Source organism: Mirounga angustirostris, unplaced genomic scaffold (assembly GCF_029215605.1).
Source record: "Mirounga angustirostris isolate CCGP_5_RB_7025 unplaced genomic scaffold, mMirAng1.0.hap1 SCAF_11, whole genome shotgun sequence".
NCBI lineage: Eukaryota > Metazoa > Chordata > Mammalia > Carnivora > Phocidae > Mirounga > Mirounga angustirostris.
In genome coordinates, this window is record NW_026991719.1 from 90,218,542 (window position 1) to 90,233,201 (window position 14,660).

Below are 14,660 nucleotides of genomic sequence, written 5' to 3' on the forward strand. Positions count from 1 at the left end.
ATGCCCAAAACAGAGGCCCCTCTTGAAATGTCCCTCCTACTGTCTTTCTAGTTCCCTGGTACCTGTGCTTGCTTTCTCCTCTGGCTTACCCGCTCAGTAGTGTTTCTTCCAAATTATTTCCACATTGCTACCTGGAACATTCCACCCTGTGGTGGAAAAATTCCCTGAGTCTTCAGCCTTGGACATCTGCCACCTTGTCACCCAAGTAAAAATTCTGTGGTTCTAATTATTTCTAATCTTCTCTGGGCCCTAACACATAATGTTCCTTGTGCCTGAGACATGTCCTCGCCACGGTGTGGTTACTTGTTCTGCCGAATTCAGCTCAAATGTACTTCCTTTGCAAAGCTGCCTTCATGCTGTGGAGAGTCCCTTACTCTGTCCTTCAGTAGCAACCTGTTGCCATCCTTGTACTGAGCTGTCATGGCCCACACCCATTGCACTTTAAATCTCTTCAAGGGCAGACTGTACCTTGTTCATGGCTTGCCCTAGAACCTAGTGAACTCCTACTCATCCTTCAATACCCTGCTCAAGTGCTGTATCCTCTGACTTCGCTGGACAGTATTAGTTACACTTCCTGTACTGTACTTCCAAAGCATCCTCTGCCTACTTGGGCACATACCAGATAGGTGCTTTGTCAATGCTGAATGAATGAATTTATTTCTGAAGATTCAGTGATTTCCTCAAGATCACAGAATGATCCAGAAGTAGAACTGGAATGAGCTATTCTTCTTTTGTTGGAGAGAATTCTTTTGGGTATATAAAAGAGTAGCTAAGAATCAACCCCTGAAATTAAAACTGCATAACAGAATGCAACTTCGTTCTGAAATGAACCATGAAAGGAAGGATTTTCTTTTTCCAAGTATTATCTTCCTAATGCATTCCCCAAAAGAGGTCTGTTCTGCTCATACATGGTTACCATTCTAGAAGATGCTTTGTATCAGACCATACTGACCTCTTCTTCCATAATTCATTAGGAGCCAGTGACTTGGCTTTTTTAAAGTCTCATACAGGTTCCTTTTTCCAGAGGTTTGAGATCTGTTCTCTTTCTTACATAGCCCCAGACTCATTTAGTTCAGCAGAAACAGGGGCCTAAAGCTAAGAAGGCTACTCTAGCATGCTTGGAGTATTTGTTGCTTGGAATATACTATTGAATAATGGCCCGCACCAACCTCATGCTTTTCACTTTTCACATCCTGGTGAACTCCTCCTCATCCTTCAATACCCTGCTCAAGTGCTGTATCCTCTGACCCCTCTGGGGACATATTATCCTCCCTGCTGTGTCCCTCCAAAGCTTCCTATGCCGAGGGTCTCATTGCATTGTATTTCCTACTGCTATGTCTGTCATCCTCACTAGACTCTGAGCTCTTTGAAGACAGGGACTGCTCTTCATCTCTCTTTGTATGCCCTCTGTACCTGACCCAGCACCGGGGGCCTATGGGTGTTGGGGGCATGGGGATGAAAGGCAAGGCAATGATGTTCTTTGGAACAATATCCAATACCTCCCTTACATACGGACGTATGATTATTGGCCCTGATTTCTCATCTAGTAAGATAACAGCAGTCAGAGAGTCTTGCCCTCCTGTGAACTGTTGCAGTCCCTCCTTTTTTTAGCACCCTTCGTTTTGCAATACACATACCCTGACTTGTTTTGTAGTTGCATTTTTATCTGTATATTTAATAAACATTTTATATATATATATATATATATAATGTGCAGCTAGAGATGAAACCCACTGCTCAAGCCTATAATCTCACTTCCAGTGCCTAGCACGGCACCTGACACAGAAGCTTAAATCATTATTTGTTGTTTGAGTACGTATGAATGGAGACACAGATGGGTTACTTAAGGGACATATTCTTAGAGTTACTATCAGACCCCTTAAAAGGTAGTAGGTTTCTGTTTTGGTCTCAGGATTCTTTGAAGCAAGAGTCAACCAGAAATCAACATGAAGAACCCATGCGGTTGGTTTCTTTTTCTAGAAAAAGCAACGTTAGGCTGACGGAAGGTCTTTTCTTGTCCTCTCCTTATACAGCCGTATAACCTGTAGCCCCTCATTCTTAAGCAGGGCAGAAGAGGATAGGGCATGCCTAGGCAACCTGCAAAAGGCCCGAAGCAGCTGGTGGTTGGCTCACATGACCGTGGGTGCAGACAGTGTACTCGCCTCAGTCTTAAAGCAGAAAGAGCACTCTGAGATGGACATTGTCTGATGCAGAGTTATAATACAGAATTATAGAATTTATTGTGAACACCACCTTTCCTCTCCTTGTTCCTACCTGGGTTTTTTGGTCCAGATGTCTGCCAGGCCACAGTCCAGGCTCCACAGGAGAAATTTAGAACCTACCGATGGGTCCCCCCTCAGGCCTGCTGACTCCAGCTCCTGGCACCAAACCCTGCTTCTGCTTTATCTACAGTTCTCCTGCTGGGACACCGTATCTTCCCTTGAGGTGAGGGCCGGGCCCCGTGATCTCAACCCAGGGGCTTCCCAGGGCCGCAGAAAGTCTTACGCCCAGGGCAGTCTTCCCATCCTGTGTGTGTGTGAGCACTGGGGAAGCAAAGCCGACTGCGTGCTGGAGGGCGGATCTGCTCTCGCATGAACCCCTGGTGAGCCATGTCTTCTATAAGTGGACTGTAGCAGCTGCCCCAGGCAGTGGAGTAATCTGTGGCAAGGGGAACAGACCGCTTGGTAGATCCAACAACTGGCAAATGAAGAACTTGTGTAAGTTGGGAAAACCAGCATGCTCCGTTGTGAGGTCATCCTTCAGATCAGGCTTTCGGATTCTCGAGGGATTTCTCTGAGTGGGGTATGATCTTTTCGTGGACCCATGGCCAGTTTGATGAAGACCAAAATATTGTCTTTGGCCGGGGGAGGAGACAGGGGATTCCAACCACCAAGGCTCTGGCCAACTGAATCTTAATCTCCGACCATCTGTGAAGTGGGATAGATGGAAAGTAGGTCTTGTCGTATCGCATTCTTCCTTTAGTATTGGAGCGAAGCCTTTTTTTTTTTTTTTTTTTAAATAGATAGTATTTCCTCTTCTTTAACCATAGCCCCCAAATAAGATGCTGAGATACACACGCACCTCTCTTCAAATGTGGACATGGAAACTTAGGTCAAGAGCAGAAGCCTGAAAAAGAGTGGCTGCATTTTATGCCAGCTCACCTTCTTTGACCTCCAGTTCTGACAAGATGCCATTCATTCGTTTGTTCGTTCATTCATTTGGGTGAAATATGAGCTTTGCAAATCGATCTAAATTCCTGCTTTAGAAATGATATGAAGGTCTCCGTCGACCCCGTGTATCTCCCCTCTTCCAACCTGCAGCGGCCACCTTCTTGCAGAAAACCGATTTGGGGATAGAGTAACTGAGAACAGAGCAAGGACCTAGGATGGTGAGCCGCGGCACATGGGTTGGAAAACAGCATTCAGGCATCTGTTTGGTGTACAGAAAGCCTTAACAAATTTGGGAATTGAATTTTGAGGCCTGAATTTGAGGAAATTTGTGGCTTTTTCACTGGAGTGGATCAGGGCAGGGTGTAATTATCACCCATGCATAGTAACAGAGGGCAGCTAAAACCCGAGACTCAAGACGTTGGCTTACCATATCCTGCTCACTGGGGCTGTCCGTCTGCATCTAGTTTTTCCCATCTGAATGCCTCCGAGGATACCACGTTCTGTTTTGAGAATTAGGAAATGTTTTATTGCTAGGCTTTGCTTCCCTTTTCCTTTTCCCACACATGTCTTAGAGGCATCTTTGAAGGTAATCACCTTGGGTGGTGGTTGTTTTGTTTTGTTTTGTTTTATGCTAAAGAAATAGTCTACCTCTGTTCTTTACGCATCCTATTTTCTCTTCTCAGAAGCATCAGTGTTGTAAGTGTAAAAGCTGAAACCTGTAATAATGCATCAGTTTGCAAGTATAAATACACATCCCGTGATCATTAGCATTTTTTTTTTTTTAGACTTTTTATTTATTTATTTGACAGAGAGAGAGAGATCACAAGTAGGCAGATAGGCAGGCAGAGGGAGAGGGAGAAGCAGGCTTCCCACTGAGCAGGGAGCCCGATGCAGGGCTCGATCCCAGGACCCCAGGATCATGACCTGAGCCGAAGGCAGATGCTTAACGACTGAGCCACCCAGGAGCCCCTCATTAACATTTTATTGGCATTAGCTCATGGCAACATACACGATGAATGTTAAAGTGTGGCGCTGCGTACATGTAGAAGCTTAAGAAGTCATTCAAATAAGGACTATTGGTTCCACATAATGTGTGCGGTATATGAGGTCTGGATGCTGGGGTCTACCTATTGATTTCCTTATTTGCAGCCTGTCTTTGAAATTTGCAACTATAACAGGCTGGCTTATTGGATTTAATGAATGTCAAGCTCCTGCCGCAAACAATGGAAGTCACTCATTAAAGACGTTAGCCGAGAACAGGACATCCGCCGACCTGACCTCATTTGCGTGTGTGTCTGAGAGCGAACACGGATGTGTTCTGTGTGACCGTGCCTGTGTGTATGTCGGTAGCGGGCTATCTCTCGCGGGGTCTAAGATTGAAACCAGGCGGCTGGAGAAAGAGCTAGTGCCTCCCTTGCTTGTCCGGCTGCTTCTGCAAATAGGCCTAACAAGTAGCTCCGTTCCTCCTGATCAAATGATCTTAGGAATGGCTTCCCTTCATTACCCACTGTAATGGTATCTCCCAGGTGAGGCTTCTCTGAAACAGCATACCCCTGTCTCTGATAGCAGAGTTCCCTTGGTGAGTGCCCCAGAACAGACAAGCTCCCAAACAAGGCCGTCTAAGAATTGGTTCTACTGGCCAAAGCAGCCTGTTGGAGTTCTGTCAGCTAATCACCTAGCCTTGGGCTGTTGGATGAGAACAGCCGGTGAAACCGGTAAGTACCGGCCCCCAGCGGGTTTAAATGAGAAAGCTAGAACTGTCATGTGAGTATATGGGGACGATAAAAGTGTATATATGAGGGGTATGTGTGTGGGGCTGGTTTACTTGGGTACACTTTGCGTGGGTGTCCTGGAAGGGAAATTGAGGAGCGTTTGAGATTCTCATCTCCCTTCTTGCACTTTGTGACCCTGGGCAAGTCAACCTCGGTGCTCTGTAAATTCCTCGTGGTGAAGATGGGGCTGGTACTCCCTTCTTCACATGGTGGTGTTCAGCTCAAGTGAGGGTAGAAGCTCTTGGGATGTTACAAATTTGTGGAGTTAAAAAAAAAAAAAAATGAGGTGTTGATCATCAGCTGGTAGCTGACTTCTACGCCGTGCCCAGTGGCTTGGCAGTTCGACTACTGCCGGTTTTTCCAAACATGGCTTCTTGGCTCAGACCTGCTTTGAGTGGGCATACGGGCTTTTGCAACATGATGAAAAACATACTCAGCACTGTGATAAATACACAGAATGTATAGAGTTCTGGTTACTACTTCACGTGTGTATTTAATGCCGGCTAGGAACAAGGCACCGAACGAGGCAGTGTGAAAGCATACAGTTAGGACTGGGGGGTCCTTACCCTCAAGGAGCTTATGATCTAGTGGAGGAAATGGCATGTATAAGGACTATGCGCACTTCAAGACGAGGTGACGGATCTGCCAAGTTAGGCCCATCTGGCTGCCTGTCCTTGGTGGTTGGGCTGTCCCTCGTCCACTTAGCTTGGGAATGCGAGGAGTGTGGGTTTGGAGCTGCTGGGAGACTCAGACCTGGCTCATTCTCCCTGTCAAACTAGGTGAATGTTCTTTCCCTCCTCTTTGACATCTTAGCATACTATGGGAATTAATCTCTGAAAAGCTGCTAGAAATCTTCAGATGCAGGTTGCTGTCAAAATGCAAAGCAGTATCTTCCATATTATAATACACTGCCCCCTTTGTGAAAGACTTGGTGATTGTTCTTGTTTTTTCTGGCAATTAAAAGCAGTCCCCTACATCTTCTTGCATTGTCAGTCATAAGCTGGTTGGTTCAGTTGCCAATGATGTGTCCAGGATGAGTGGGTTTCGTATTAGCATAGGCTAGTTAGCAAAGCATACCTGGAAGGTCAGAGAGCCATCTTGAAAATGGGTGCTTTTGTTTACAAGGGAGCCAAGAAAGGAGCCAGCAGGTAGCTCTTGGATCCTTTTTCCCCACCACCAAAGTATAATTCAGTGTGTCCATCGTTCTCCTGGTAGGCGAAAGCAGCAACCTCATCCTCAAATACAAAGAACAGCCCAGCACTGATATCATTGTCTCGGGAGACACTTTGGCTGCCTTTAAATCTGTATTTACATAATATCTCCAAGTCTGGAGGCTGTCATTAAAAGCTCAATTATTTCTTGGTCTGTAGAGCTAGTGCTTGTTAATCAAGGTCTCCCAAGTTCTAGAAATTTGAAATACTCTCCTATGTTGTTACATGTTTTAGCATAGAGTTCCATGACTTGTTTACTCTATTTTTGAGACCCTAAAATCCGTCTCCTTTCATATGTGCTCTTGTCAGTTTGGCTGCCATCTGATCAGCTTGAGGTGTCTTGCAACCCTATTCTTTATGTAGTATCTCAGAAACATTAGGAAGTTCCCCCTGGAAGTTTCCCCTAGGCTACATCTCATTTCTATGTTAGATCCTCTAGTTTGATATGAAGAGGGTGTTAAGCAATATTGGTGTGCTCACTGATCTGTAGTAATAGCCTCGTGTGGCTGGTGGTTTGGGAGTTCTACCTCGATTTTGAAAGCAGACAGAATGATACAGACATGTGGGTTGTCTCTGATGGCACCAGATTGGATGGAAACATTTCTTTCAGTTGCTTGTGACTTAATAGGAGGCCTTGAAAATTGTAGGGCCAGTGTTGCTGGATTCTCACCCTTCACACACCTGGGCAGAACACCCGTGGCAAATGGGCACGACGGGCATTTTTGATTGTATCCAATTCAACACCGATGCCGTAGTATGAATTTTGGCCACACTAGCTACAGTTGATCATCTGTCTTTCCTCTTGACTCCTGCAACATGCAAGTTGGTGGCTTTCTCTTTGAATCTACTGAGGGTTCACTGAGTGTCTGGTGTCTCACTGCACTGATTAAGAGAATGCATTTTTGAGGAATGAGAGTTTAGCCATAGAGCTTGATTAAAGTTTTCCTCTAAAATGCTTTGCACCAAATCTTTGTGTTAAAACACAAGTCAGAGGTGCCTGGGTAGCTCAGTCAATTAAGCGTCCGCCTTCGGCTCAGGTTATGATCCCGGGGTCCTGGGATCGAGCCCCTCATCGGGCTCCCTGCTCAGTGGGGAGTCTGCTTCTCCCTCTCCTTCTTGCCCTTCCCATTGCTCCTGCTTGCTCTCCCCTTCATGCTGTCTTTGTATCTCTCTCAAGTAACTAAAATCTTAAAATAAATAAATAAATAAATAAAATGCAAGTCAGTGAAAGGCTATGTGGTGTGTGTGTGTGTATGTGTGACTGTGTGCACACGCCTGCCCTCACACTTGGGGGTGAGATTGGGTGGAGTGTGGAGTAAAGAGAGAAAAAAGCTAAGGAGGAAGGGGAAGAGAGAAGTAATCGTTCCTAGTCCTCTGAAGAAAGGGGTGTCCAGGCTCCTTGGTTATCCTGAAACCAGAGGCTTATTTCTTGTTGCTGATGAATTTCAATTATAATCACAGACCATCGGTAAGCCACATTAAGTCCCAAGGGCTGGATCAAAAATATACTATACACCATGTGCAGGAGCCACTTGAATTCTTTCTGAAAAACCTAGTAGCCAAGTAGTAAATCAAGTTGTGAGCAGATATAAACTGTTGCTGGTTATCCGTTAAAGTTAGCTCTTTCTCCACAATGCTAAGGGCCATGTTCTAAAAGTGGAATGAATGGGCTGGGGCGAGCTCCAGTGTGCCACTCACTTGCCAGTTTCTGTTCTGTTGCAGAAGTGAACGACAACAGTTAAACTTTAAAGATAAACAGTTTTTTGATTGGGTTCCTAGAGAATAATGGCGCTTTTGTATAATTCTTGAAATAGAGCCTACAGCCGCCCCGAACAAAATAGTCTCTTTCAAGATCTTGGAAATAATGACATCATAGGCAGATTGAACCAGCAATCCATTAATAGTATCCTTTGTAGAAAGCTGTCTCAGGGGAGGGACCTGGATTAGTAAATTGGCATTGTTTACAAACATAACATAATAGAATCCCCCGTTCTTCTACGTTTCTGGACTAATCGGAGACACTTCCCACTTGGGAAACATACATATTAACAGCTGAGCTTCCTTACTGGCCCATACCCCTTTTCCATCGGTCTTCTGAAAGCATGCTTTGAAGCGCTTGCTTTGAAGGTGAGTTAAAGATAACAAGAGCCTCCTGCACTATTCTTTTGTCACCAAATCAGAATTCTCTGGAATGATTAGGAGATGAGCATTGGTTGTGCCTGGTAAAGGGTAATAAAGAACTGAAGTAATATCAGGACAACTCAAGCAAAACCAAATCCGAAATGTCTAGGTAAAACTGAATGATGATTTGCTTCATGCTTCACATTTTCAGTGTGGAACTAGACAAGGTTTCCTCAGTTTCTTTTCCATCTCTGTGAAAGGTGTATTCTGGCTCCTCTTACAATCCCCAGATGAGGTGACTAGAGTAAAAACAATTCCAGTTTGCTGGGCAGTAGGAAGGTGTGCCATATAAGCTGGGTCCTTCACAAATGCCTGTGTTATGGACCACGGCAAGCATGTGGTGGTGAAATTTTGGTCAGGGATTTCGAGTGTAACATAGGGGAGTATAGTTGGGCTTTTCTATCCCAAGTACCCCCTTTTTCCCCAGCCTAGAACATACCTGGTCAAATAAGGTCAGAATAATCAGGCAGCTTGAAAAGAAGCAGGGCATCTACCAGTTGAGTCTCTAGCCAGAGAGAGAGTAATTAGGAACCAAAACACCCCTCCGTTAAGCCACACCTAATTATCAAGAACAAAGGAGCCTAGTATTTTGAATTACGTAGGTGTACTAGAACCCTGACCGACCCAGACTCTCGTTTGCCTTATTACATAAGGTCAGCTTCATATATCATATTAAAGAGGCCATGCCTGTTTCTCTGACTTTTGTCATCTTAAGTTATGTAATATGTCATCAGAAAATATGTATCATCCAGCTCTTCCCCCCCCCCCCCCCCGTGAGATACATTTTTCAGAAACCTAGCTTCTAGGTATTTCTATTTAAATCCTCAATTGTTTTGTCTTTTTTTTCTTTGCAATGGCTTTCAAATTTCATTATTTTTACCAAGCTATATCTTGTGTATCTGAGCTTTATGTAATAATCACCCCATACTCAAGCATTACTTTTAAACCCCCAAAAGTAAAACAAACAAAAAAAAACACACAAAAAAATTAGTGCTTTCTGTGGCAAATTCTTCTCAGTGACTAAATGAAAACCATGAACCCATCCACTACAGAATAATGCTGCTGGTGAAGTCAGTGTTAAACTCACTTTTCTTCTGGAGAAACAATGAATTTAGAAGGACCAAATTTAAAATGCAAAAGGGAATGCAGATCCATTAGCACTGGCTTCTTAGATTACTCAAAACATTTACTAGTACCAGTGGTATCTGTGAGTATACTCTATCCTTAAAATCACAGTTTTTCACTTTATCTTGTGCTGGGTTTCACCTAAATAGGAAAATGCGAGGTTAATCAAGTTGTCATTGGTGACCAAACTTTTATTACTGAGTGTTTCCCCTAGCATGATTACTGTCCTTTAAGGGGTCCAATAGTAACTCTAAGAATATGTCTCTTAAGTAACCCATCTGTGTCTCCATTCATACGTACTCAAACAACAAATAATGATTTAAGCTTCTGTGTCAGGTGCCGTGCTAGGCACTGGAAGTGAGATTATAGGCTTGAGCAGTGGGTTTCATCTCTGGCTGCACATCACATATATATATATATAAAATGTTTATTAAATAGACAGATAAAAATGCAACTACAAAACAAGTCAGGGTATGTGTATTGCCAAACGAAGGGTGCTAAAAAGAGGAGGGACTGCAACAGTTCACAGGAGGGCAAGACTCTCTGACTGCTGCTATCTTACTAGATGAGAAATCAGGGCCAATAATCATACGTCCATACGTAAGGGAAGTATTGGATATTGTTCCAAAGAACATCATTGCCTTGCTTTTCATCCCCATGCCCCCAAAAGAAAAGAGATCTCTTGCCCAGATTAAGATCAAGCCGGTCATTGTTAGTTGGCAGTCACCTGTGCAGATGGAGAAACTATTAGTTGGTACTCACCTATTCTTGAATACTTAAATTGGAGAAAATTTGGGACATAGTAAAATTTTGAAAGTCTTCCACATCACATGATGTAAGAGTTCATTACTGCGAATAGTAAACACATTGTAACCACTAAAGAGATAAAAATAATTATGGCAGATTATTTCTCATTACAGCAGGTAACGAGGAGACCCTGGTTATTGCTGTACTTAAGTTTGTTTATAGTAAATGTTGTTGGAATAAAGTGATCTGCTAAGTCGTTTTTGAAGAGCTCTTATGCTCCTAAATTAGCGCCAGTTAATACTTGATGAATTTACATAGATTCTGTTGCACTGGGATTTCATTTGCCTTGTGTTCAAACTGGAGATTCACTTGGAAGATACTCTTAAGACGTGACTTGAGATCGCAAGCCTCCGTTGGGGTCCTAGTGGAGGGACTTGAATTAGAATAGGAAAACAGTTGGAAGCGGGAACATTTCCTCGGGGAGTCCATGCTTTTCCAGGTCACTTTACCTTCCAGTGGGATGAAACCTGAACGTATTCGGCCCTAAGCAGAAGATACTAACGAGTAATGAATTTAAGAGCAGGTAAGTTGCTAAAACCCTGACTGGTTCTTTCAACCCTGTTACCCAGGCCATCTCCCTCATTCCCCGGTTCAGGGCATAAAACATGACAAGGAGGAAGGGTATGATGTCTCCTCAGGAACTGGTCCTCTCCTTGGAGCTAGCTCCTCTTTGCTCGTGGGGACATCTGGCTCAGCTTTATATTCTACCCACTACCTGAAAATGGGGCATTGTTTCCCTGTCGCTACATCCGGAGTCTGCTGCAACTGTCAGGCCTACTAGATTATGCCCCAGTTCTTTCTCATAAGACAGTAGAGTGTGTTTTGTACGTCAGGTACACACAGGTAAGAATCCGGCGCCAGTGGCATCCCAGTGTCAAAGCAGCTAACAAATCCTTGTTTGGGGCCATTAAAAATCAACAGCCAAACCCGTGTCAACCCCAGACTTTGAGGAGGTTGTGCTTCCCGAGCATCACCAAAAATCAGAGTAGAGTTTTTAAAGAAGGTTGTAAATTGTTCATTAGAAGGTTGTGAGCGGAAAGCAGAAAATAGAAAGGGACTTTCTGTGTTTGTGTCTATGTATTGAAAAGCCACTAATTATTGCCTTCATTTTCCTCTTTGGGAAATGGTGTCATTGGGCTTTAGGGAGACAGGTCCCTCCCCTCTAGAAAAGAAACCTCCACAAAAGGTCATCACAAAACCTGAGACCACGCGAGACCAACGCTTTTGTGTCTAAGACAGCAGAATCCCCATTTTACCGGATTGGTTTTTGTTTTTGTTTTTTAAGGCCGTTTCTTTCTCAATTCCTGTTTTCTCCTCCTGTTCTGTAGGAGCTGTGCAATCAGTTGTCCCTGAAAATGTCTGACAGTCTGGATAATGAAGAGAAACCCCCAGCCCCACCGCTGAGAATGAACAGTAACAACCGAGATTCTTCAGCACTCAACCACAGTTCCAAACCACTTCCCATGGCCCCTGAAGAGAAGAATAAGAAAGCCAGGCTTCGCTCTATCTTCCCAGGAGGAGGGGATAAAAGTAAAGTATCAGTGGCCGGGCATTGAAAAGGGGCTAGTTTTCTTTCTTTCATTGTCACTTTCTTTCTTGGGTAGTCATTTCTGGAGCATTGGCTGTGCGGGGCCTGCCTGACCTTTCCGTGTACATCTTCAGAGGTTGCGTTTTGTCAGAGGATAATGTGTGATTGCCTTAACCGCAGGTTTACAGAAAATTCACTTAGGCCGTGTTTGCCCTTTCATGGTGTTCGACCAAGGGAAGTCATAGCAACAGCACTGTCTTAAATATATGAATAGTGACTTTCTTTCCCATAACTTAGAGGGGAATTTACAGTAATCCCTTTCTAACTGTAAGTTGACCTTATTGGAGATTTGAGTATAGGTGGATTTACTTCTGTATACCTTTCTGACAATGGTGAAAATTCTGAATTGCGTATACGGGAGTCAGTCCAAGTCGTCACGTGATTGTCTCTCTGGCTTTATCACGAGGTGGGGAGACCCTTCTGAGTCCTTTGTTCTCTCTCTCATTCCTCCACCATCAGCCCCATTTGCACTGAGCATCCCAACAATATATTAACATTTATCCATGTGTTATTCATAAAACCATTTTGTGATACTGAGGGGCTAGAGAATCTCTAGTAAATAGGGGTCAGGTTGCATTAATTAGCGTAAACTTAAACATGGCTTCTATAAATGTGACTATTGAGGTGGAAGAGAGTGAAGCAAGACCAGAGCAAGCTGCCAAAAAGGCAAGAAAGGGGGTGTCTTTAGAAAGGAGACGTTCACCATCCGCTCCTTCGAGGTAAAACAAGTAGCTTTGCAGGTCACTTACATGGTGAGAATGAGTCCCACAATTCGTACCATAAGGAAAGCCAACACTTATTAGGACCAGGATTGCCTCTTGGTACGCCTCTGTCACCTAAGAGGTGCTTTATCCCTGGTGACCCGGATGGAAATGATGGAAATGTTAAACCCTTGCATGTGAAGACAAGCAAAAGAACAACAAAGCACTTTCCACGCAAGGGTCTGCGAATGTGCACGAGGGATGGCCAAAGATGTGTTTTCAGACACCGAAGTGGGTCCCAGAAAAAAAAACCCTGCCGAGAGCAAGGGATGCTTTGAGAACTTTCTGGTGCACCATGCCCGGGAGACCAAGTCCTCGGTGAGCGTGGTGCAGAAGAAAGAACCACTGTGTTGTATCTGCCCCAAGTGCAGGAAGCAACTGAAGCAGGAGATTATGTGGCTGCCCGAATCTTCGCTGCTGTTGAGACCACCATGCTTTGGAAACCTTTGAATAATCCTACTCGCCCTTTTGAAGAAAAAGAGCCAACCAATGCCGACCCGAGTTCAGCAAAAACAGAGAGGCCGACATTTCTGTTTAGTGCCAACACCTGGGGTGACCTCATTACGAAACCGTTGCTGCCTGACACCAAACTTTGCCCAAATCTTCTCAGGGGAAACAAAAAGCCAAGCCAAGTTTCTGGTGTATTGGCACATAAACAGGAAAGTCTGGATAACTCCTCTCCTTAAGGAATGGTTTAAGCAGTGATTTCTCGTGGAAGTTCAGGATGAAAAAAAAAAAAATCTTGAATTCAAAGTCCTGCTGATTCTTCCCAGTCCTTATAAAGACAACCTTAACAGATCCTTGAGCCCTTAGATCATTGCATGATCCAGCCATTCAAGAGGACTTATGCCAAACTAATGCATACCTTTGTTGTTCAGAGTCTCAAAGGCTCCTCTGTCTGAAGATCCTAATGCATGGGGTTCTGACACTATCAAGTGTAGTATCTGTTCTTATCAGTTTAATGTTGTCTTCTTAATAAAAGAAGCATTAGCTAGTTTAACAGACCTGTCAGTAATGCAAGCTGGCAAAAAAATCTGGCTAGAGATGGTGACATACCCTTCAATGATCTGTACCAAAGACAGAGAATCTTTGGATCAAGAAGAACCTATAAATGAGGAGGGACATTTGGTACAAGAGCACACATTGGCTGAAGTTGAAACTGAACCTGTTGATGCTGCTAGAGGATGACTCTCAGGAAGCTTCCAGTACCCTAGGGGTGATTATCATAAGTTATGACAAAGACACTTAGGAAGCTATGGGACTGGAGACAAATATAGTTAGAAGCAACAGGTGCAGAGCCTTTAGAACACGATTAAAACCTCCCCCAAGAAAGTAATGCAAATTGAGACATTTACATGTCAAATCTTAACCTGTTCAAAGCTTGAGTGGTTTAGAAGAACTCTGTAAAGAGGTGCTGTGATGCCTTCAGGATATCACATTGGAGGGCCCCCGGGTGGCTCAGATGGTTAAGCATCTGCCTTTGGCTCAGGTCATGATCCCAGGGTTCTGGAATCGAGCCCCATGTCGGGCTCCCTGCTCAGCGGGGAGTCTGCTTCTCCCCCTGCTCATTCTCTCTCTCTCTCTTTGTATCTCTGTGTCTCGAATGAATTAAAAAAAAAAAAAAGATATCACATTGGAGAGAAAGCGTCTTCTGCAGAACTTGAGTTGTCAAGGAGGACCATTCAATATCGTTGCTGGACAGCTGATAAGCTGCCTTCAGACCAAGTGTGAAGGATTTCATTGAACTCTCTATAAAGAGGTCCTAAGAGTCTTTTTACATTACCATATTAGGAAGAAAGCACCCTCAGAAGAGCCTAAATCTTCAAGTAGTGCCATTTAAGTACCCACAGTAGACACTTGGTATGCCACCTTCAGAGAGAGCTTGAGCGATTCAATTTGAACTCTGTACAGAAGTGCTAAAGTATCTTCAGGAACGACTTGAGGAGACAGTATCTTCAGAAGAGCCAGTCATGAAGTTTTGCCACTAAAACCACTTGCTTTGATAGGGCGAAAGGCACAAGCAAGTTGTTCCAATCTCAGGATTG

General features: G+C 44.1%; 1 protein-coding gene across 7 annotated transcripts in view; it reads left to right on the forward strand.

Moving 5' to 3' along the window:
• PAK3 (p21 (RAC1) activated kinase 3) overlaps positions 1-14,660 on the forward strand; it is a 254,770-nt gene that overhangs the window by 148,809 nt on the left and 91,301 nt on the right. For 3 of the 7 annotated variants that reach the window (XM_064574484.1, XM_064574482.1, XM_064574483.1), the window contains 2 exons: positions 2,293-2,445; positions 11,595-11,796. In XM_064574484.1, the coding sequence (XP_064430554.1) occupies positions 2,293-2,445; positions 11,595-11,796 (355 nt within the window). Of the gene's footprint in view, positions 1-2,292; positions 2,446-10,705; positions 10,790-11,594; positions 11,797-14,660 lie in introns of all 7 variants that reach the window. The other 4 variants (XM_064574488.1, XM_064574485.1, XM_064574487.1 and 1 more) reach the window with 2 other exon arrangements.